Source organism: Pecten maximus, chromosome 19 (assembly GCF_902652985.1).
Source record: "Pecten maximus chromosome 19, xPecMax1.1, whole genome shotgun sequence".
Classification (NCBI taxonomy): Eukaryota; Metazoa; Mollusca; class Bivalvia; order Pectinida; family Pectinidae; genus Pecten; species Pecten maximus.
In genome coordinates, this window is record NC_047033.1 from 6,030,788 (window position 1) to 6,056,810 (window position 26,023).

At 34.4% G+C, this 26,023-nt stretch overlaps 1 protein-coding gene across 2 annotated transcripts in view; it reads right to left on the reverse strand.

Annotated features, from left to right (window-relative positions):
* Nucleotides 1–22,702, reverse strand: part of LOC117317653 (armadillo repeat-containing protein 4-like) — a 40,643-nt gene extending 17,941 nt beyond the window's left edge. For both annotated transcript variants that reach the window (XM_033872520.1, XM_033872519.1), the window contains exons 1-18: nucleotides 22,639–22,702; nucleotides 20,902–21,165; nucleotides 20,287–20,459; nucleotides 19,134–19,386; nucleotides 17,682–17,788; nucleotides 17,046–17,188; nucleotides 16,298–16,411; nucleotides 15,603–15,835; nucleotides 15,253–15,306; nucleotides 14,337–14,493; nucleotides 13,241–13,387; nucleotides 12,273–12,482; nucleotides 11,370–11,603; nucleotides 10,865–10,975; nucleotides 10,367–10,582; nucleotides 9,696–9,877; nucleotides 5,591–5,705; nucleotides 3,734–3,922 (exon numbers count right to left, since the gene is read on the reverse strand). In XM_033872520.1, coding sequence (XP_033728411.1) covers nucleotides 3,734–3,922; nucleotides 5,591–5,705; nucleotides 9,696–9,877; nucleotides 10,367–10,582; nucleotides 10,865–10,975; nucleotides 11,370–11,603; nucleotides 12,273–12,482; nucleotides 13,241–13,387; nucleotides 14,337–14,493; nucleotides 15,253–15,306; nucleotides 15,603–15,835; nucleotides 16,298–16,411; nucleotides 17,046–17,188; nucleotides 17,682–17,788; nucleotides 19,134–19,386; nucleotides 20,287–20,459; nucleotides 20,902–21,131 — 2,868 coding nt within the window. In that variant the 5' untranslated portion in view covers nucleotides 21,132–21,165; nucleotides 22,639–22,702. The remainder of the gene's footprint in view (nucleotides 1–3,733; nucleotides 3,923–5,590; nucleotides 5,706–9,695; nucleotides 9,878–10,366; nucleotides 10,583–10,864; nucleotides 10,976–11,369; nucleotides 11,604–12,272; nucleotides 12,483–13,240; nucleotides 13,388–14,336; nucleotides 14,494–15,252; nucleotides 15,307–15,602; nucleotides 15,836–16,297; nucleotides 16,412–17,045; nucleotides 17,189–17,681; nucleotides 17,789–19,133; nucleotides 19,387–20,286; nucleotides 20,460–20,901; nucleotides 21,166–22,638) is intronic.
* Between the last annotated feature and the right edge of the window lie 3,321 nt (nucleotides 22,703–26,023).

Consider the following 26,023-nt stretch of genomic DNA (forward strand, 5'->3'; position numbering starts at 1 on the left):
ATATTTGGCCTGTTTGTAGCATGCTCAGAGCTAAGAGTCACCAAGATCCGATCTTAGGCCAATAGAATGCTGGAATGAAGGACTAGAAAATATATTGACATGAATAAACCTAGCTTACTCTGATATTTGAATAAAGTTGTTATCTGAATCAGCATAGTATCTGTAGAAATGACCTCAATCAACTGCAAATTTGCTGTAGAGCCAGGTGAGCGATACAGGCCCATTGGGCCTCTTGTTTTACTTTCCTTTATGACTTTTTAAATTAGTCATGTTTTCTACATCTTCTTCCTGATCAAATTTATTTAATTTACTGCCAAAAATAGCTGCATCTATTAAGGAAGTACTTTAAACAATTTATATATTATATTATCTGTAGATGAAATAAATATATATCACATCTAAAAACAAAATGAAACATTGTCAAATGTGACAAATTCCTCTGAAAACTTCCAAATCACTCGAGCTAAAATGCCTGTACATAAAATCTGGCAAACAATGAATATATTAATGACATTAATCTTTGTTTGTTATGGGACTTACGCGAAATGAAGCTAGGACCAAGGGTCTTAAATCAATATTAGGTCATATGATAAAACATAGATTAGGTCACTTAAGATAACTCCACAGTATATTTGTTCTTATATGTCCTTATTTATATACGAACAGGTGAGAATGACAGATTTAAATAAATAGTGAAGGAGAAAGAGAGGTGAAAGGAGAGCGAGCTAGGTCTCTCTCTTAATATTCTCTCTCTGTCCCAATCAGACCACATTAGAAACCAATCACACAGGTGGGCCTTTAGAAATTGGTCATATATACTGTATACTTGGTAATACAATTGCAGTCTTTGAAGATATGTAGAAAATAAATACCCATTTAAGACAATGATTATAAATATGTTTTGATGCTTATGTACAAATTATTGCTGAATGTAGGCAGTGTACTTGTACTATTAACTACAAAATAAATTGCGAAAAAAGCAACTACGAAATATACAGCAGAGAGCTAGTGTTCAATCTACAGTTTATTTTCATAGGTCCTTTTCAACTGTATTGCTAAAACAAGGAGTCCCACAATGTTAAATTTAAGAATTTCCAGAAATTCTGTGAGTCCCATTAAAATTCTCTGAGTACAGGACTGAGGACACAATCTAAATCTATCACTAGAGTACCCATTAACATTCAGTCAAATTGTACAAACTTGAACTCAGGAGATCACAACTTAGATTTGCTAGCCCAAGGTTATTAATATATAAGTTGCTTTTATGAACTATTACCTGTATACTGATAAATATCTATACATAGGGGTCCACGAGAAAAATAGACAGAGATGCACAGTGTTCTATCATTCTAGAGTCTACAAAATCACCTATACTATCTGTGACAGCAGGTGGCATGATAACGATACAAATGGAAAAGGTCATCCACATCAGATAACTGTATTTATTTAATTAATGGCAATTTAATGGACACATTTGATTGGGCCATGAAAATTCTGTATCTAAGGCTAAGGCTCAAATGATCAGAAAATAATTTCCTATATTTTAAGTTCCATTTTGGGAAGTTTTTATGTGATAACACTATAATAACATAGTATTCATTGGTTTTATCAAAGAACTACAGTTATAATATGTAAGGTAGCATATAGCCTTAACTCTAACCCTAATCTGAGGTATACCTGTATACAACCTTAACTTTTTACATGTAACACAAACCACAGTTATAATGTGTAATGTAGCATATAGCCTTAAACTTAAACACAAAACCACAGTTATAATGTGTAATGTAGCATATAGCCTTAAACTTAAACACAAAACCACAGTTATGATGTGTAAGGTAGCATATAACCTTAAACTTTTGACACAAACTGCAGTTATCATTTGTATAAGGTAGCATATAACCTTAAACATTAACAAACCACAGTTATAATGTGTAAGGTAGCATATAACCTTAAAGTTTAACACAAAACCACAGTTATAATGTGTAAGGTAGCATATAACCTTAAACATTAACAAACCACAGTTATAATGTGTAAGGTAGCATATAACCTTAAACATTAACAAAACTACAGTTATAATGTGTAAGGTAGCATATAACCTTAAACATTAACAAAACTACAGTTATAATGTGTAAGGTAGCATATAACCTTAAACATTAACACAAAACCACAGTTATGATGTGTAAGGTAGCATATAACCTTAAACATTAACAAAACCACAGTTATAATGTGTAAGGTAGCATATAACCTTAAACATTAACAAAACCACAGTTATAATGTGTAAGGTAGCATATAACCTTAAACATTAACAAAACTACAGTTATAATGTGTAAGGTAGCATATAACCTTAAACATTAACAAACCACAGTTATAATGTGTAAGGTAGCATATAACCTTAAACATTAACAAAACCACAGTTATAATGTGTAAGGTAGCATATAACCTTAAACTTTTGACACAAACTGCAGTTATCATTTGTATAAGGTAGCATATAACCTTAAACATTAACAAAACTACAGTTATAATGTGTAAGTTAGCATATAGCCTTAAAATTTAACACAAACCACAGTTATAATATGTCTGGTGGCATATAACCTTAACTCTTACACAAATTACAGACACCTGACCGAATTATATCTAGACAACATGTGGCTATCTTAAATATCAGTATACATATATATGGTCTGATATATCTGGTGATCTTACAACAGCTGGACACTAAAATTTAGGCTATAGATATTGAGATGACAGTTAATTTTCCGTGTGATGTGTAAAAACTAGTTTTATTGACATGGTAAGAGTGGTTTATTGCAACAACTAGGATGTATATTCTGGCCAAAAGGCTTATTTTGCAACAGCTCAGAAGGCCGTTTCTGGCCACAGGGCTTATTGCCACAGGTAGGAGGATAACGTTTTCCTGCCACTAGGCTTATTGCCACTAGGATAAAGGGTTTGTTTTGTGGCCACTGCGCTATTTGACAATGGTAGTTTTTTTTTTATTGTCCCTAGGTCCATTGCCACTGATGTAAAGGGCTTGTGTTCTTGCTAATACTGGCTTATTTATCGCTTCAGGTAGGGAAGACTTGTTTACAGCCACTTGGCTTATTGCCGCAGTCAGGAAGCTCTTGATTCCTGGTAACTAAACATATTACCACAGGTAGGAAAGTCTTGATTTTTGGCATCTAGACTTATTGCCTCAGGTTGGAATATTGCAAAAGGTAGTTGTTTTATTTCCTTGTGACTATGATTATTGCCACTGGTGTAAAGGTCAATACTGGCTAACATATTAGCACAAATAGGAAGCACTTGTTTTCTGGTCACTAAGCAAATTGTCACAGGTGAGAAATTATTGTTTCTGGCCACAACAATAGGCTTATTGCTACAGGAACTTAGGAAGGTGCTTTTCCATCTTGCCACTCAGCTTATTGCCACTGGCAGAAGGGTCTATTTACTGGCCACTAGGCTTATTGCCATAGATAGGAAGGCCAGTCGGCTTAGTTCCACAAATAAGTAGTTACAGAAAGGGATAAAATTATATATGACGACAGCAGATTATCTGGCATTAAAACTGAATGAATGATACAAAACTATGAGAATAAGTAGAAAACTCAATTCACGTAGACAAAAAAAATAAATAAATAAGAAATAGAAATTGTAAATTACGTTGTCTTGAATGATGAACCTAATTGTGTATAAAAGTTTGTACCGCTACAGATTGGTGAGTAACTATACATACTGTGTTTGTGAGTTTGGCCAGCATTGGTACCACACCATGGTCAGTGATGACAGCTAAATTCTCTTCATCCTTGGCGATATTAGCTATGGCTGCACACACACTGGCCAGCACCTCCTTATCATGGGACTTGAGCAGACTCACTATCAACTCAAGACCGCCAACAAACGACCTCACCATCTCACCCGCATCCTGTAGGGAGGGAAGAGGTATCAAAGTTACACCACTCATCAAAATCAGCCAAACAAACCAATTCCATTTTAATTTGATTGACTTTGCAATTTTTTTTATATGTTTTAATGATTTATTTTATGTGCAGTTTCTTACATATTATGGTCATGTAAGCATTTTTTCAAAGTAATAAACTTTCTTAAATTCAAATGTATTACTTCAGCTTTGAGATTTATTCGTATGTGTGGTGTTAATCAAAATGTATGAAACAGATGTTGATTTGTCAGAATTATCTTCACAAAATTTAAGTAAATTTGCAACAAGTTCAAATTCGAATTTAATTTGATTTTACTGATATTTCATCAGCCTGTACGTGTCTGTGTGGATAACAAGCATGCAAATAGCATCACATTTTTATTTCATATCTACCAAGTTCAGTGGTAAGACGAACTACAATATAAACAGCTACTCAGGTATCGCCAGCATTCCAGCATTCCGTTAAAGTGTGACACATGCATTGATGTATGAGTGATGTTACCAAAGCTGTTACAGCTTGTCAATAATATCTCATTATTATCTGAATGGTGAAATCTTCAACGACAATTAAATGTACGGAATACCATCGACAACATGCTGACTATTACAGAATCATAAATGTCATCCACATAAAAAACACACAAGAAAATGATCATAAAATCTTGTGTTTTCTTCAGATTTGCTTTGGCAGGTTTTTCCCCCCCATCTGATTTGAGATGGGGCCTTTTTGCCTTAGTTTGGAAATTGATTGATTGATAAAAGCCTTAAAGGCCTACTAATACCTATGATCATATATAGGACCTAACCAAATATAAAAAAAAACCCACATCCATAAAAAAAACAAAGTTTTGGAAGAAAACCGGAGAATTCAGAAGAAAATTGTTCAGCTGTTATTAACTGCTGATTTTTTTTTAGCTTGGTGTAAATATGAAACAACTGGAAATGGGGCCCATAATCGGCCCCCAAAAAAAACCCTGGAAAAAGTCCTGTTTTCAATATCCCTGTAACTAACTGTGATACTACCCGCGATTTTATAACTTGACTACCCGCCGTGACACATGCAGACAGCAGTTACGCTTTACTTACCACCTCTTCCTCCTCCTCCTCATCGTCATCATCAGGGTCCGGCTAATTATCCATAACCCCAAAATTCATTATACACAGTATATAGCTACTATGCACGGTTGTATAGATCTATACTGTACATCCTAAGTTCATACAGTCTAACTTTATTTCTGAGATGCTTACCGGTATTAATGATGATGTGGTGTTAGTTTACCGTATTTATCCTCAAATAAAGTTAGTGAATTTGTGTTGCACGTGGTTCCACTGGAGCAAAAGTATAGTATAAAATTTTTGGGAGGGCGTATTTGTGACCCACCTTATTTTTTTTAAAGATTGATGATTCTGCAAAAATGAAGAAGGGGACTTATTTGTGAGCAAGGGGCTTATTTGCGGATAAATACGGTATTTACTAGATATAGAAAACTTAAGTTAATTTTTTTTAAATAGTTTTTGTAAATCCTGTCTGTGTTCTCCTGTTGTATCTCTGTGATAAAATGAGATAAAAAATGTTAGAGTTACTTTGAATTTTTTAGTCCAGAAAACCAAATGATGCTATATAACTGACCCAGGTATATTGATGTGACTTACCTTGGCTTTCTCTATACACGGACAGATGGCCCACGCTGCACTAGCTTGGACGTCCGTGTTCTGGTTCTTCAGCAGTGACCATAGCAATCTCACCCCATCCAACTTTTCTATGATTCTGCAACAAGTCAAGAAATTGAAAAATTTATAAAACTATCAATTCAATGATGACGTCTGATTGAGCTGCCCTTTGAAAATAAACTTTACCTGAAGAGCCCAGCAAATGGTGAAAACTGGTAGTAAGTTGGTTTTCAAATCTTGTTCCTACAATTATCCATTCAATGTGGACACAAACTTTTTTCTCCCTTTAAACTATATACTTTTTCACATACAATATAATACACTATATATACAATGTAATGTGTCATCCTTTACATAAAAACGTGATATAAAGCAGTTCATGACATTAACAGAAATATACAAACATTTATTCATATTAATCCTGTGATAAGCCCAGGGGGCTAAATACATCAACTGTTACAAAGAGAAAAAGCTTAAGTGCTTATTTAACTGAAATGCACACACACTGCTAAAATTTACGTGACCATTTTTTGCAAGAATTTAAACTAAGAATTTCACTAGAAAACCCTATACACAAAAGTTCATTTCAGAAAGCACCAATTGTACACCCCCCCCCCCCCCCCCCCCCCCCCCCACGCACACACAATCCTGGATCAGCCTATGCAATTGTACTGAAACACATTTAATTAATTATAGTTATAGTTATTAAATAATATACAATGGGACACATTAACTATAGCAAAAATGAAAGTATACTTCATGTCCAGATATTAATTGTTTAGAGACAAAATAAAAATATCACTATTTTATCTTACATTGTCAAAACGCATACGTATATATATATACCTGGGGCAGGTGTGTTTGATTTCCTTGTTTGATACACTTTTAACAACTTGTGACTATGCATGCACCCGGAGACACAGTCATGCGCTACCCGATCACATGAGTATTATAAATATTCACCTTGACATTGCTATATATGATATATGGCAGCATATTATCTAAACTTTCCATAAAAACAATTTAAAGCATTTTAAGCACATGACTACAATTACAGGAATAGAATAAAGATTTACCAGGTAAATAAATTCTGTATTTAACAGTATACCAGACAGTATAGGTATGTACCACAGAATCGGGGTCAATGGTTTCATAACACAGGGGCTTGACATGTTCCTAGGATTCAGAATGAAAAATTAACCCCAGGTCTCAACCCCTGGATCACTATTACTTTCAAAATCAACCCCTGGGTTAAACCACTAGATCACTATTATTTTTAAGAATAACCCCCGGGTCCGACCCCTTGATCACTTTTTCAATTTTTAAAAATTAACCCCAGGGTTCAACCCCTAGATCACTTCTTTTAATTCTTTAAAATCAATCCCACGGTCTGACCCCTTGATCATTTTCTTTTTTTAAAATTTAAAATTAACCCCAGGGTCTGACCCCTAGATCACTATTATTTTTGAAATTAACCTCAGGGTCTGACCCCTAGATCACTATTATTTTTGAAATTAACCTCAGGGTCTGACCCCTAGATCACTATTATTTTTAAAATTAACCCCAGGGTCTGACCCCTAGATCACTATTATTTAAAAAATTAACCTCAGGGTCTGACCCCTAGATCACTATTATTTAAAAAATTAACCTCAGGGTCTGACCCCTAGATCACTATTATTTAAAAAATTAACCCCAGGGTCTGACCCCTAGATCACTATTATTTAAAAAATTAACCCTCAGGGTCTGACCCCTAGATCACTATTATTTAAAAAATTAACCTCAGGGTCTGACCCCTAGATCACTTTTCTTAATTTTTTAAAATTAACCCGAGGGTCTGACCCCTCGATCACTTTCATTTTTAAAATCAACCCCAGGGTTCAATCCCTAGATCAGACCCTGGGTTCATTTTTTTTTATTCCGCATCATAGGAATGTCCCTCTGGTTACAGGCACACCTCCTAAATTTTGTTAACTCTGACATGGACAGATGATAACTTATATCAAATCATGATCATTTCCACCATGCCGATACCTTATTTTATCTACATCAAATATTTGAGTTTCAAATCTGTTTTTATCTGAGTTATACCATGCTATTGTAATCAACATGCAGGTTTCAGTACAATGCACTATCTATTGTTTTTTTATATTAAAAATGTTTCAGCTTGTAAAAATAGATTTGATCAGATATGATATATACCATGACAATTATAACCGTTGTCATGCAGTAACTGAATCACGTAGACATGAAAAATGTAGCAAACATGTTGTACAAAATAACATCATTAACTTTTGAAAAAAAATGAAAAGTATATTTTGTTTAAATCTTATAGTTAACCTGGTAATGCAAATTAATCTCAATCATTTTAAAATCATTCCTGCATGCTTGCCAACTGTCCCTATTTTGGAGGGAGAATCATGATCACGGATCCTAAATTTACACATACTGTAAAATTACTAATTTTAGGGGTGACTTAATTTCTATGTGACCTGTGATTGAAAGCCTTTTGTGGCGATTAATTTTCACACATTCTATAATTGCCCACAAAATACGCGAAAATTAATCGCACGTGAAAATTGATTCCATTCTGCAAATGCTGTTTTTTTTCGGTGGTTTAAAGTTTTCATGGTATTCCACAGAGGAATGTACTTTTTTTGGCAGAAATCATAAAATTAACCATAATCTTCTGTTTAAGTTGCATTTTGAAAGTATTAATGTTTGGCAAATTATCCTTTAAGATAATTAAGAAACCAACAGAAACCTAGGAAAATGAGAAAAAATCATCTTTAGGATAAATTCAGAAAATTTCCAACTAAAACAATTAAATATATACAAACTGAGACAAAATCACCTGTATAATTTTTGTTTTAAGTGAGAATGGGATTTAGGAAGTGGTATCATAACAAGACAAATCTAACAATTAAATGATAAGGTAGACGATACCTGATGATGACCGGATAACTCGTCAGTCAGGTGACCCTCTGTCACTGGGACAACAATACTGATATCTTATCTAGTCTGTACATCAGTGGATGATAAATAAACAGCAGACTGATATTGTCAAACTTTATATCTAATATTGATCTCTACAGATAACATTAGAATACATCAATTTTCACTAAATAGATATAAGGGAAAATAATTTTCACTAAAGTAGTGAAAGAAAAACAGCTAGTGTCATAATGATAAGACATATGTCACTAACCAAATTTCAGAGAAAATAAAACAACTTTCTGTAATGAAGTGTCAGAGAAAAACAGCTTTCACTTAGTAAGTGTCAGAAAAAAATTTCACTAACCAAGGGTTAGAAAATATGGCTTTCGCTAATTAAGTTTTGTTTTTGAAGTGTTTAACGTCCTATCAACAGCCAAGGTAATTTAAGGACAGCAGGGGTATCCATATTTTTACTATTGAGAGATTTCCTTGACTCCCATTAACAAAGGGTTGAGATGGGGAATTCTACTTTCAAAATAATAGCATGACATCACAGCAACAAGACATCATGATGTCACTCTGACAATTCAATTATTCCCTGGGGTTAATTTTGAAAATAATAGTGATCTAGAGGTTGAACCTTAGGGTTAATTTTTCATTCTTAGTCATAGGAACATGTCAAGCCCCTGTGTAGGAAACCATTGAACTGGATTAAAACATTTTCTTGCATGACTGTTTTGTCAATATTAAATACATATAGGGGCAAACAGAAAATACAATGCTCCTTTATTTGACAAACCTCATGTTTGTCAACTTAAGAATCTTCCCTCTCTGACACTGGCTGAGAACACCTTGCCTCACCCCTAGATGGTGGAATATTAATAGAATCTTATAATATGAGTTTGGTCCTTGGACAGGAATATTCAAATCCGCATGTAAGAGTTTGGCTGATCAGAGTGAGGATTGTCGAGTGCTCAGGCCAGCCAAACTCAAATAAGGGTTGAGATATCCCTGTCCATAGAATGGATTCATGATTAATCTGATTATTTTTCCAACATACTTTCTTTTACATCTGTTTTTTTTTTGCTGTTCAAAACCATAAGAATAAATTCTTGCACAATATTTATTTGATTAGCTTATCTAACTGACTTACCCCATATTGTCCTGTTCCTCTGCACATTGTCCAACAGCCTTGGTTACATTGACTAAGAGGGCCTGGTTTGTACCGGTCAGAAGGTTGACCAGAGGTGGGATGCCCCCGGACTTTCTGATGGACAGACGGTTTGGTGGGTCCTTTGCTAACTCCCCTAGTGCTCCAACTACATTAACTAGTACCTATTGGACAAAAAACAAAATGTTTTCTTCAGTTTAATGTTGATTAGCCAGTTTAAAAAATATTTGAACCATTATTATAACATAGTTACAAAACAGTTAATGATATACCCAAATCTGCAGTTTTGACTGAAGTCTCCAGCCATTTAAAACAAATAATTTGTCTCATTTTTTTTTAACTCGAGCATTATAATAATGAATACATTATTTTGTTATATCTTTCAAATTGAGTTGACTACAGTAAATATGGCTGTAATAAAAATTTGTTTCGAAAATGATCGAAGGAGCGAATTGATTGAATTTAAGTAACAGCTAAAGCAAATAATCTCAAATTTCAGAAAAAGACATTCAAAAATGGATAATGTTCTCCCATATTGATCCTTGGCAGCTATAGTCATAAGATAAGATTATAACCAATCTTTTATCTCAGATTTATATGTAATAAAAATTATATATTTATGAATTAAAATATATATTAAAATTTAGGTGTACCTCCTCAGGTTGGTCATGCAATAAAGCAACCAGCATCTCGATTGCTTTCAGTTCCTGGAATCGCTGTACATTTTCAGGACTAATGGCACTTTTCCAGATAGCCCCAGTGGCGGCTGCAAGGAGCTCCTTATTTTCTGTCTTTTGAAGCAATGAGACAAGCGGGTCCAAACCGCCATACTGTCTCACCAAGTCTCGAGTCTCTTTCTCCTCTGCACACTGGAGGAAGGGAGATAACCAGTTTTTTAAAAACTTATTTAGGTTCAATTTCCTTCCAATGATGAACATCAATATACCACATGCTTTATTACATCATACTTGCCAAAATAATGGAACATTCAATTTAGAGAATTAAGAAGAAAAACCGAAATAAAAATATTTAAAAAAAAAATCAAAATCTGTTGACTTAATAAAATTGTGATCACATGCCAAATTTTTTAAGTGAACTTTTAAAATAGATTGTATTTATAATTGAGTCAAAAAAACTCTTTAAGAAAATACCTTGAAAATTGCTGAAGCACAATGCATTTGTAGTTCATCTGTTTGGCTCTTGATATTCTTCACCAGGTCTTCAATCATACCTTCCGTCCTGATAGCCAATCGGTAGCTTGGCTGTAAATAAAAAATCATCATCACTATCATCATTGCTTATAAAATTTCAAAGCATTAATTACGTAACATGTTTAGTTCTAAAATACATCTAGAATACCACATTATAAAAAGTCATTCTTATCCAAAAAAAAAAGAAAAAAAAGAGATTATCTATAACTCTAAAAAATTGCTGATGCAGACATTAATTCTGCTGAAACATCAAGTTTATGATAAGCCTAAAAAAATTTCAAAGCATTAATTACGTGACATGTTTAGTTTTAAAATACATCCAGAATACCACATTATATAAAGTAATTCTCATCAAAATGAAAAAAAGAGATTCTCTATAACTCTAAAAAAAATTGCTGATGCAGACATTAATTCTGCTGAAACATTGAGTTTACGATTAGCCTACCTCTGATGCACATTCCTGAAGGGTGCCGACGACAGGAATCAGCATGTCTTCGTGGACTGACTTGAGGAGTTTAGCAAGCAGTGGGATGGCTCCAGCTTTCCTCATGGCTTCCTTGTTCTTTTTACTCTTGCTGCAGCTCCACAAGGCCAGTGCCCCGCATCGCGCTACCTCGATATCCTTCTCTATCTCCGGAGTCATCTGACTTGTCAATGATGCACAGTCTAGCAGGCCAACCTACAGTATAACCGTTTTATAAGTGTATGTAGTGTTAGTAAACGGCTGGAAAATTCTAATCAACTATTGATTTAAAGTTATCTACTGAATATCACCAGGAAAATTAATTAAGGTACATGCTGAAACTGCTTAATTTGGTGTGGGAGTTTTGCATGTATTCAATTTTTTTTACATGAAGTGAAAACTATTATTTCAAAGTTGGGTATTACAGAAATACAGAAGTTTTTATAAATTATCAATATTAAAATTTTCTTCAAACTTTACCTCAGGCAATGCTTTGAATGAAAAAGATATAATCCCTTTATTCTAATTTATGATAATAAATTTCCATTGTTTGTATGCAGAAAGCAGCTTTCCGATTATTTGATATTTTTTAAGTAAATGGAGCAAAAAACATGATGTCACAACATTGATGCTGTGTATTGATTTGTTCTAAAGAATCCCTTATTGAATAAGTAAAATTGTACATGAAATGTGTTTTAAACTTAAAATACAAATTCAGAAATTAATTATAAGCATTATTATCAATATTTGTTTTAATTCTCAGGGATACCCCTATGAAACTAAAAATATTGACATTGATACGTATTTGATAAAAGTCACTCGCATTTGAAAAATGTTATCAAAATACCCAAATGATAAATCAATTTCATTCCAACTGTCCCTTACCAGCTTCTTTATTCCTCCATGCTGCCTAACCGTCCGTCTTGCACGGCGGAATTTGGCTACATTGGCAATGGTCTCAGCAGCCAAACATTTCAGGTCCTTGTCAGGGTCACGCTGAATCTTGACCATGGTCTGTAGCCCCCCGAGATCAGCTATTGCACGGCGTATTTGAGTGTTACGGGAAATTTCTTTTAATATCTTAAGAGAACCAATCTGGAAAACAAGCACAACAAATCCAGGTAAATATTGGGTGCTTCCTGAAAACTGTTATAATGGGAATCTCCTGTATATGTTTTGTGATGTTTTGTGGGCTAGCAAATGAAAAAAGAAGAAGAAAAAATGAAATGATAAACCAGAGATTGTTTTTATCAATATCTCCCCCTTTTCCTTTATAGGCATCCAAATTTTGCACTGTCAATTGACTTTTGATTTTGAGGTCAAGGTCGCAATGATCCAATGACAGAGTGCTGCCCTTGATATAGGTATATAATAGAAACATTTATTACAGTATCTTAATGGTTGAAAAGTTATCACCTGGACAAACATTACAGGAAAAATTTGCAGTTATTTGACCTTTGACATTGAGTTCAAGGTCACAGTGATGAAATAGCAACCCACTGTATAACGGCTTCAGATGATGCAGTAATACTGTAAATTTGGCCAAGATATCTTAAACTGCATGTTTAGAAGTGATGGCATCGACAAGAAATTATTTGATTTAAAACCAGAACCATAGAGGAAGAACTAGCACTAACACAATTATAATGTCAACCTTCATTTGAAGGGGAGAAATAATAAAAGGGATCAATGAATTAAATTGAATTTTCAACAAATGATCATTTGTAATGGGTAAGGACATAATTTGAATATGTTTTATACAATGTCATGGTTTTTTTTTTATAAAATCCAAAATCACAGACAAGAAGCAGACTTAGGTCAGTATGTTAATGAAGATCAGGCTAAGATCGTACCTTGCACTTGATATCCTCAGTGTCCAACAGATTGATGAGGACTTCAAGTCCACCGACGTCCCTGATGGCCAACTGACATGTCTCCTGTGCCAGGTTAAAATCACGCATTGCACACAAAGCAATGATAGTGGCGGTCTGGTTACCTCCCTTTAATAAATTAAATGACACATTTGTGATCACAGGCTAGGATTCTAGTTACCTCCGTTTAAAATAATATACATGACACATTTAATAACACTGGTGTGGGGTCTCGTAACCTCCCTTTAATAAATTGAATGTGACACAGTTGATCACAATGTTTGGAGACTGGTTACCTCCCTTTATCAAATGTTGTTACCTACTTCTTTGTTAGTGATATATTCATTTTGTAATCAAATAAAATATATCATATTTTATGTTTATTGGCTTTACACTGTAGAGTTTTAAAAAAGTACAAAAGTACAGAAGTATTCCAATAAAAGTATACAAGTTTTTCAGGTCGACCCAGAAAACTTTGACAATCTGTTATAACTGCTGTGACATGAATTACAATGTAGCTCTAATCAGCCAATTACCATAATAAAGTAAGAAAAAAAAAATCACTGTTCATTGTACCAATATATATTGTATTATGTACACAAAGACTATTGATAACTCGCTATAATTTAATTTTGCTTGTAACAAGCATTTGCATTGGCTCAAAAAATTATGTTATCATCTCATAACATAAATAATGACTGTGACGTCAGCGGAGTAATCGTTGTTCACGGGATTTTGTATTTATCAATGTGTTTTTAAATATCTGGAGCAAAATAAACATGTTAAACTTAATGAAAATGTTTCTTATCGTTGTTAATTAGATTATAAGGGTTAACTGTAATATTTTTTTTACGTTATTGAGCAATAACACAAAAAACGGGGGTGTACTCTTTTCATAAACCGCTTCGCGGTTTATTCAGAGTACACCCCCGTTTTTTGTGTTATTGCTCAATAACGTAAAAAAAATATTACAGTTAACCCTTAAATAACTTGTGCATACTTCTCAGATGAAAACCTATGCTTTATTCAGTTAGATTAATATCATGATAATGGTCAGATTGCCATGTGATCTGCATACCTTGAGATACTTGACAAGTTTTTGGATCTGCCAGTATTCTGAGGGGAGGTCAGCATTGGCCTCACTCCTCCTTTCCACAGCCTCTTCTTCCTCCTCACTCTCAGTCGAACTCTCACTGAACGAGTCCTCCACATCAATTGGTGTCTTTGTCTTCATTCTACAACAATGTGGACATTGGAGTTTAAATCTATCATAAAGACATGGCCCTACAGCCTTTTTCATCAACTTAAGGAAATTCCTTAGTTCAAAAAGCATTATTGATTGACCTTGACCTTGACCTTGAACCAGCAACCATGGACTCTAACTTGTTACTGTTAGATAGTTAGATATATTATTGCCTTTTGTAACTGTGTGAAGTTTAATCACTATCCTTCAAGGAATAGAGCCACTGGAGTGCTGACAACGGTGGTACATTCACACATTAACATACGTACACGTAGATGTACAGAGAAGAAACCTATCCCCTTTCCATCAGCAGGGGACTAAAACAAATCTTGGTCAAGGAACTTTGCTAGATTCTGCAATGCTTTCTTTTGGAAAATGTTAAGCAATGGAATATTGAAAAAACCGGGGACAACTCAGCTATATAAATTATATGGACTATTCCATTCCACTGGCCTGATAATCAGTGCCATAAGTTAACTTTAGGTTGAAAAATGTCAAATTTTGAAATTGTTTTTGAGTTAAGACACAAAATCTTTCTGTGAGGAGACCTCCATTAACTATAAACCCTTGAACAGTCTATCAAAACCAAGGTCACCAATTTAACCTTTCTAAGATGGTGACCACTTCTAAAGATCAACACGATTGGTGTTCAAGAAGACTTTTCAGTGTCTTCCTCAGCTTTTACAGCTTGGAGAATATTATACAATTTTATTAATTCAACGGTCACTTTATTTGTTTGGGCACCATTTACCTTGGTGTTGTCTTCTTCTTCTTCAGTTTCCTGTTTGGATCACTTCGTCCCTCTCTGTGAAGAAAAAAAAAATGACAAAAATTTTATCAATAAGGTAGCTGTTATATTTCTCAAAAATAACACTTTCTTTTGAATATTATCACTTTTTAATATAATAACTTATACTATACTTTGTTATTTGAGGGTACATTACATGTTTAGCCAAATGATATCTTCCACATGGTCATTTAAATGAATAACTTTCAGATGGTAAATAAAGTTATGAATTAATGCATTTCAAATGAAAAACCAAACAAAATTTTGGACAGTCTGGAGACTTAATATATTTTTTTTTGGCTGGTCAGACTTACTCTATCTTGTACTCTTCCATGCCCAAGGCTTTCCACTTAAGTGAGGGTTCCAGACGTTTCTTCCTCTGCGTCTTTTGTTTTGTTTGTTTTTCCCTGTCTTGTTCTTCCGCTTCTTTCCTCCTGCGTTGCATGTCTGTTCGCTGCGTTGCCTGATCAACATCGTCATCCATTGTGTCTTCATGACGATTATCTACAAACTTTTCTTTCTCTTCCTGTACTTTTAGGGAGAAATCCTGTCAATGATGCCAAAGCAAGAGACAAATGAGAATTTTGTATTTTTGTAAAATGAATATAAAAGGTTTCTGAAAATTAGAAAAAGTCCTGTTTACATTCTGATTTATTGATTGATACATTTTCTGACTTCTGTTTTCGTAAGATTTTGATCACAAAATTTCTGGAAATACTTAAATCTAACATTGTGGGACATATTGTTTTTAGAAATACAATTGAAAAGGACACATCAAAAATAAACTGTTGATTGAAATAATAGAATAAAAACAAATACTTTTAAAATAAGTCTCTGATATCGCAGATTTTTTTTTCAAGAGATGTTTCCAATTTAAAAAAATTAATTATGCTCTTATATTTGACAAATTTATCCAAATTTATCTTCAATAATCAATATGCACTGAAAAAGAATATGTTGTCATCTTATTATAAAATTAAAATTGTGTCTCTTTGATGGTAAATATTACCTGGTTATCAATCATTTCAGCAAACTTTGGACTTTTCTGTTTGAGAAGCAGAACTAGCTCACGACAGGGCTCTCCCTCTCGCTCGTACTGCATCTCTCCCAGACCATCAGGACCCTAAAGGACAAAACAGATTTGACATCAAAGAATCGTATCGGAGATTTTAATTATGCTATATATATTGAGCACAACTATGATATATATATATTAGATACAGTTTGATTTTCCTCAATTCTCATCTGCTAAAACATGGTCATATAGAGGTCAATGTTTTGGGATACTATTAGCTGACCTGATGTTTCTAATTTTAGAAACAATGAATCAATATTACTTTTATGATGTCATAATCATTGTGATGTCACCACTGCCCAAATGTAATAAAATTTTTACAAAGAGATCAGGCATAAGATTTACAATGAGACTGGGACTGACATTTGGAGCCAATTCTTATACAAGTTTTTTAAACAATTTAGTACAACAGTTATTTTGGACATGTCAAAAAGAATTTTCATCTTCAGAGGAATTTCCGCAGAAGTCACAAAATTTATTGACTGGGGGAGGAAACCAGAGTACCCAAGAAAAAACCCACCTAGACTGGCAAGTGACCCGTATACTTTTCCACCTCACGGTGAAAGTCATGTGCGTACCTGACTCTCCAACCTGACAACCCAGATGGGAGGCTGTACACCTTGGTTGCACTTTGACAAGCTCAACTTTATAATTTAATGATCAACAGACATATTTTTTTTACCTTGAAAATGTAATAGCCGGATGTGTTAGCCATAATGTAGAGTACACCAGTATCAAAGGGTTGAGCTTCTATGTAGGCGATGTCGCCGTGGAGCTGTCTATGTGTAGGGGCACGGCAGCCGTTCTCAAATACAAAGGTGGGGCCTACAACACAACATCAACAAGAATCTTTTAAACAATGCTTCAAAATCACTGCAAACAATAGAATTTGAAAAAAAAAATCAAATAAATGCCACTTCATTGACCTCAGTTAATAAGGCCACCCTCTACTGTTAGCGGGTGAAAGTTTGAGTCTGTGAAACAGTTAAATTGATAGAATATTGTTAAAGTTTGAGTCTGTGAAACAATTAAATTGATAGGATATTACATTTATTCAGCAATAAGTTGATGCCTGGACAATGGTTAAAGCCAACCAATTTTATGTTTCACTTAACTTAGTAAACAAAAACTCAATTTAATGTTGTCTTTGTCCTCGTTTAATAATAAAAGCCACCCTCTCAGCCATGACATGATATTCTAGGGGTGTAGAGAGCAAAAGAGGACATAACCCCTGGAGTATCAAGGATGCAGTTTTCAATATTTAAGTGAATTTAAGCAGTATGTTTGGTGCCTTAATCCTGACATGATGTATACTTACCATAGAAGTTGATGCTTTTTAAGACACATGTTTCCTCTGAGGGGCCGGACAGGTCTCGAAGGTTCCTTACTTCTCCATCCACGGTAGATGGATTCAGACGTACTTCTCTGAAAGTGAGTATAAAAATAGACCCATTACAATCTTGGGCATGTTATAAAATCTGGATATATATAGGATCTTCAATGAGTTTTTATTTCATAGGAGATTTAAAGATATGTCTCTTAGAATTTTTTTAATTTTTGCAAGCATTAGCAAGCAAAAATAAAAACTTTGAGATGAGTTTCATAAAATCTCTTATAAAATGAAAACAAATTCAAGACAATTTTTATCACTCAACTCAGAAAACTTACATTTTGACAGGTTTTAAATTCCAAATGTAGAAGACTCAATCATATGAAGACAGCCATTTTGTTGCGTCATTTACAATTCGTGATGCCACAACATTGTCCATATTATGACACATCAATCGATTTCTGATTGGTGGAGCCAATGAAAAATGCTCCTTGTATATTACACTTCTGTCACATATATATATATCACTTAATTCCCTGAAGAATGTTGCCACCATAACTCAGCTGGTAGAGAATCGGTTTAATACAACTGAAGTGGAAATCCAACTTGGGGACATTGTATGTCATGTTTAAACACATACCGGTATTCAAAGGTTAGTTTGTGTTTTCCTAGAAAGTCGAGAACAAATTATACTGTGTCCTCCTGCAGTGGCTGTGTACTAGGACAAGACATTTTACCACAGTTGATTTGGATGGCTTCTATGATATATGGGCATTTAGTGAGGTAGTCACGAGCTACTACAAAGAAACCCAAAGAGACAAAAAGAACTGTCTTTCCCTACCCCAAGTAAGATTAATAGAATCTAACATGGGTCTGTTCCGCGGCCAGTCAGCATGAGGCTTGCCGAGTGCTGGCCAGCCAAACTCTTACACAAGGGTTGAGATATATCCTTGTTCGCGGAACAGACCCATGATTGATTATTTTTCTCACATGTATACTTGCAACCAAGTAAGTTTTTATGAAAGTTTTTCATCGCACCATATCTTCAATGCTCCTTGGAATGTGCATCAAAATTGATGACGTCATCATTTACGACTTGGTTACTCAACGTAAAATGATGACGTTACGTTATTGTGAGCAGCGTCATATAGTGCATGCCAGCTGTCTTTACCCCCCTGTGTAGGATCGATTTATCTTTTCCCTAGAAACCGCCGGATAATGCTGTGAAGTATGTGAGAAAGGGCTATCTTACCCCTAGCAACCACCCTGTGAAGTATGTCAGAAACATCCATTCCTACCTTAGCTGTGGCATACTATCCTTGTATTCCCACTTATGTCACATAATTATAGCCATCCCATATCTCATACACTGATCCCCCAACCCACTGCAGACCTGTACAATCTGTCAATTCTTGTGTGTTGATTAAATGATGAACTTACTTTGATATGAGAGAAATGCTTGTGTTCATCAAGTCCTGGTCCAGTTTTGAAAACTGCAGCTTCAACTTTAGTGTAGCTTTTTTCTCTTCAATCTCTGCAGAGCGATCCTCATTGCCCTCTCCCTCACTGCTTTGCTTGCTTAGCTGTTCAATTTCCTTTGTGATTTCTTCTGTGAATCTGTAGATGGAATTGTCCTCTCCTTCAACTGTAGCGAATCTGTCACCAAGTATGTTCGCTACTGGATCTCTGTTGGCTATGAGGAAAATAAGAATGAATTTTCAATGATACCAATTTTTTTTCCCTTACATACCGGTATATATGTTAATGGTGGGCAATGGAAGGTATATAGTGTAATTATTGATACAGTACAAGTTATGATGAAGCAACATAATAACAGAGCCATAATTCAAACTCAAAATTGATAAAACAAAGGCGTAATATATATGAACAGAAATTATGAATTGACATGGAGACTCTTGAAATAGTAAAAAAAAAAAAGAAAAAAATGATAAAATTTAATACTTAAACAACATTGTCTTATTTGAGTTTATAATGCCCCCATCCTTTTCTGTTTTTTTTTATTTAAGATTTAAAACTCAATGTTTTCTATTAAATAAAAAGTTAGAAATGTTGTGAAAAGTTCATACATGTAATAAACAGTAATTTTTAATCACTTGACCTTCACAAATTATTCTTGTCAATACATTCTCATGGAAATTCATTTCACTCTGAAGTTTGTGAAAAAATTTTCTTCAGATGCATTGATGGAAATTAGTTCACCTAATATAGGATTAAAGGCGGCCCCAGTATTTTAACCACTTACATATATATAAATTTCAATTTAGCAAAGATGTAAGTTTTCCAACCCAACATATTGTATTGTAAAATTTATTTCTAATTGCATACATAAAAAAAGAGAGTAATTTTTGAAAAGAATGTTTTTTATAAACTTGTATTAATGAAGGTATAAGTATTCTTATAACATTTCCATTTGCATATTATACTTGTACACATTGAATACTTATACAAAAATAACACACAATTTCTTTAACCCAAGTGATCTCATTTTTTAAGGAAAAATCCCAAAACTCATTTTGATTTAGACCTAAACAAGACAGTTGTCAGTGAATCGGTATGTATCATTTATGATTACCTTCTAGACAGGCGCGGATTTCGTGCAGTTTTTTGTCCCCAGCTGACTGAGACACCTTCTCTGCCCACTCTAGGCTCATGACATGGCACTCATAGGATGAAGCATTCACTTTAATCAGTGAGAACAGATGGTTCTCCTTATCAGCCATCTCATCCGATACTAAGTCATCTCCTCTGATTTTAAAATAGATATCAAAATAATTATATACCAGTCCATGATTAAAACAGAACTTATTTACTATCCTAATCATAGTACATCATCAATATGTCTAATGTATCATTAATACATTACAAACTTATGTGTGAAAATAAATTCTTAAAGAAACTGCAACATAATCATGCTAATGATACAATACAGTGCTTTTTCTCACTGGTTTGACATGAGGCATTTTTTTGTCTCATTTTCAGAAGGAAATGAATTTAGTGAATTCAAGAAGATTTTTTCGGGAGTAATTTTGGGAATTCAGCTAAAATATGAAACAATTTCAATTTTAAGGAATGGCGGCCCATTAATAGCCCCAAAAAATCCCTAGAAAAAGCTCTGGTACATAATATATCTTTTTCTCATTTTACCTTATCTCTCTAAACAAGATGATTTCAAAGAATTAATATGTACCTTTCAGAACAGCCGCCAGCAGAAAACTGGTTTGGTTTTAAGGAGGATTGCCATTTCAAGGGTTTTTTGAACACAAGTTTTGATTCTGAAGGAAATTTACTGCTATATCCATCTATAAATTGTACAATGCGGTTCAATAATTCTTCATTAATTTTTGTGAATTCTAATTTCCCTCCAGTTCCATCTTTGGCTGAGGTCCACTGGGCTGCCCTGGTGAATGCCTGACCCATCTTGGTGGTCAGTCAATCTTCCTGGTTAACTGTTCTACAATGAAATGACAACATTTTATTAAGAAAACAAAATTAAAATCAAATTTCAAAATTAATCAAATATTTCAACCTTACAAATGTACCTTCCTAATGTATCATAGACAATTAAAAAAGAAGAAAGGAAAGTAGAGATTCAGAACCTGACAACATCCCTCTTGTAATACAAAGAAAGATTCTGATGGGTCCTTAAATTAGCAGAAAACATGCATACATGCAAATGGATCGATTTTGGTCATGGTGCCAGGGTTTTAAAATTTCAGCAAAAAAGTTAAACCCGTATATGTTTTGTCATAGAATCAAGCATTTTTAGAATGTAATTTTTCTGTACTTAAAGGGAAATATATTCACTGTCTCCAAAATACTGACTTTGAACTTGTAATCCATGTACAGCATATTATAGTGCCCATTTTAGGGATGGGGCCCGGATGGGCCGATAATCAAATGTGTGTTAATCTTCAGCTTCACATATTTTTGTTAGAAAAGTACTTGATTTTATATTTTACTTTTAGTGATATATTCATTGGTTGTTTACATGCAATTAAGGAGATTTATAAATATATTAAAAAGAGTAAAATGCTTGGTTTGTAATAAATGCACATAATCTACAAAAAGGCTACTCTGTACTAAATTTAGAAAACTGGTTATTATTGATTGCGTTCAAGTTTCCAATTATCAATTCTGACAGTGAAATCCATCACTAGTGTATGCTTATAGGTTTTATAACAAAGATATACAGTCGAGTTACTGCATAAATTCTGAATCGGTACTGTATACAAATGTTTCTGCACAGTATCATATTCACATTCAATTTGGGATTTACAAAAATAAAACTTTATTCGAAACAATATATAGATTCTTACAAAACTACTGATATGTAACGATCTATATTTTGCATGCCTCTTTTGTATAAAATGACTTTTAAATTACCAGGCTTGCTGATTTCCCCTTAAACCCAACACTGTACGTTTTCCTATGATAAATCATAGGCACTTGTATCTAGTAATTAACATCAGAGTATGTACTATAATTTTAACTTTGGTGTTAATTACCAGGTACATTTAATTGTCTACTGAGTATGGAAAATAAATTTAAGCGCCTGTGTGTGGACAAATTTAAGTGCATACTTTTTTTGTCTATACTTATTTTTGTTGTGCGTGGTGTAATAAATACACTGATAATTGTTATCCAATGTCACACCACTACAGATTTATAAAGTTGTGTTCGTTACCTAAAAGCTGACAGCATTACTTACAGTACTGCACTCATTACGGTAGAGATTATAAGAGCATGTCAACTTGTCAAGTCATAAACAGACAATGTTGACAGAATAGTCACATTCCCAAGATATTTTGCAAACAAACATGCGAAAATAATGTACAACTTTTGTCAAATTTGTTGTAACAATGCCTATTTTCATAAATATAGATTAGCTGCCACTGTAACACCTTAGATTCAACTCGTTGCTTACCTTTTCTTTTCCTAACTGTGCAGACAGTTCTCTAAACACAGGATACCGCGTCGTTGCTAAGGTCACTGCGCAGGCGTGACAGGAAATTGATAAGGGAAGTAATAGAGGCATTCAATTTAAGGTAGCACGTTATGATTTTAAATAAGTTACACAGAAAGAGCTAAACGAAAAAAAATCTATTCATGTTAAATTTTGTAGCCCGGATTTTCTCTGTTGCTTTTTGAGACACAACCGCGTCTAGTACTGTTTTCTTTTATTTTAATTTTCACAAATACTGACTGAAGTGCACTTCTTGTACATGGTGAAGTAGCCCGAGTTTTCTCTGGCCCTGTCACCATGTCTGGTCAGAGAAAACTCGGGCTAATGGTGAAGGACACTCCGGTCACGAATTCAACCAATCCGATAATATTTAAAATTATCGTCTCAGACAGGGGCGTCAGTATATTGCTTCCATGGCCACAGATAAACAGGGTTCGGATTGTTATTTTAACAAATCGCGTGTGAGAACAGAGAAGCTAGGCATTACTTCAATAAGGTGAAATCACTTAAACAACTTAGTGATATCATTTGTTAATTCATATCACCTATTTAAAAGTTGTCTAAGTGGCATTACGTCTAAAGTCGTAAGTGATGTTACTTACAACTTTCTTTTAATCTAATGATAGCATTAGAAGCGGCAAGGGCTAGAAATCATTAAAACTTTTCTGTGTGCATGAACACACGAATTCATAAGTGATATGACTCAATCAAGCGCTTAAGAGGCCCATGGGCCTTAACGGTCACCTAAGATTTAAAATATTTCAGTTAATTTAATTGACCCTTTTTGGCCCCGCCAATCAGCCCCTAGGACTCAGTCAGGGCCAACATGTGTATACCATTAAGCTGTCATCCAATGCTGATAATGTTAACAAAGCTAGAATGAATTCCAATAGAAATCAAGCAAATCATAGTCAAAAATATGATTTCCCCATATAAACTATAGTTAAATAAACCCCCTCCCCAGGGGCAAACTTGTAACCCCAGAGTCATGAAATTCATAAATTTAGTAGAGCACCATAAGACCCTTCCACTTTTGAAGAGTATTTGATTCTACCTTATTTGGGTCTTGAGAAGAAGGTTTTTGAAATTTCAGTCAATTTGACCCTTTTTAGCCCCGCTCGTCAGCCCCTGGGGGTCAGTCAGGACCAACATGTGTATACCATCAAACCACCATCACAAGCTGATAATGTTAACCAAATTAGAATGAATTCCAATAGAAATCAAACAAATTATAGTCAAAAATGTGATTTCCTATATAAACTATAGTAAAGTTTACCCCCTCCCCAGGGGCAAACGTGAGACCCCAGGGTCAAGAAATTCACAATTTTGGTAAAGCACTTTAAGACCCTTCCATCTATAAAGAGTATTTGATTCCAACATGTCTGAGAGTAGAGAAGAAGATATTTGAAATTTCAGTCAATTTGGCCCTTTTAGCCCCGCCCATCAGCCCCTGGGGGTCAGTCAGGGCCAACATGTGCATGTCATCAAACTGTCATCTCATGCTGATAATGTTTACCAAATTAGAATGAATTCCATTACAAATCCAACAAATAAAAGTCAAAAATGTGATTTCCCTATATAAACTATAGTAAAGTTTACCCCCTCCCCAGGGGCAAACGTGAGACCCCTAGGTCATGAAATTTACAATTTTGGTAAAGCACCTTAAGAACCTCCATCTAAGAAGAGTGTTTGATTCCACCATAAATCTGAGAGTAGAGAAGAAGATTTTTGAAGTTTTAGTCAATTTGACCCTTTTTAGCCCCGCCCCTCAGGCCCCTGGGGGATGGGGACCATATAATTTACAATTTTGGTTGACCTTTAGGCATAGAAGCTTCCTGCCAAATTTCACTGAATTTGGTTTAGGGGTTTTGGAGAAGAAGTCGAAAATGTAAATTGTTTACAGACGTACGACGGACGACGACGGACAAAAGGTGAATAGAATAGGTCACTCGAGACTTTGTCTCAGGTGACATAAAATCTTTCTTTAAACGACTGATAAATTGAATAAATAGCGGAAGGTCTTTAGAAATACATGTAAGGTAAAGACAGAGAGCGGACACGATGTGATCATGATATTATAAGGCTTGATCTGTATTGTGGAGAAGGTAATGATATACATATTTACCAGTGAAATATCGAAAATTATTCATTTTATAAAAAGATAATCACAAGTGAAAAATACCACTTTTTCTGATATTTTTATCACTTTTTCTGATTTAACCAATCAGAACACTGCTTACAAACGACAATAGGGAAAATCAAGATTTGCACGTATATAGCTCTCCGTCATGTTATATGACGTCATTATGCAAGATAGAATAAATAACGCCACGATTTGGCGTACATTTGTGAGTCGTTAACAAGGGACCGCAATGAATTATGGAAGAGATTAAGCTGCCTCGGTATATTTTGCTATAAAATGTAATAAACAGAATATCTAATAGTATCTTCAGTAATACAAAATATATTTCTACGCACTCCTGAAAAATATCAAAATATTAGGTACACTCGTGAACATTATTTGGTATCACTGAAGACATTGTTAGATATCCCCTATTAATTGTCATTTGGTTAATTAAATAGATAAAAAAAAACGGGAACTCAATCGCAAATATCTTTATTTTGATCCAACAAAAGCTATCGGCACTACGCGAAAACAAAGTGTTCAACCACGAAACAGATTCAATGTATTAATATCAATATTTTCCCATTTATTTTCTATTATAACATAAGCAGGAATAATGCAATTATATACAATGTACATAGGTAATAGGAGCATTTCATTAAATATGGACAAGGTTTTGACATTCCTTCCATGCATTGGATTCCAATTGAACACGTCCATTAGTATTTCATGATATACCGTGTCTGACCAATATCCGACTCATGATATACCGCGTCTGACCAATATCCGACTCATGATATACCGTGTCTGACCAATATCCGACCCATGATATACCGTTTCTGACCAATCAACACAAATCATCATCAAACTTTATTTCCTCCCAAAGGAGATAAGTGGAATACAACAAAATCGACAGAAAAAAATAAAAAAATAAATAAGGAGTATCAAAATAAGTGCAGAGTTCATTAAGCGCGCTTTCCATGAGTAGCTACTATGTAGCTTACTCACTATCGCGTACTTACATCAGAATCAGGGCGAGAATAAGTGCGTGACGCTAACGACGAATCGAGCCGCCTTCATAAGGAAGCGATTCCTGCAAATATCATCGTCAAATGGAATGTTCTTACTAGCGCCTAGTAGGACTTGAACAAATGAGGCGTTGTTCTCGCATGTCACGATGTTGAAAACACGTGGGCCAAAATCGTTCAGAATATCTTGTAG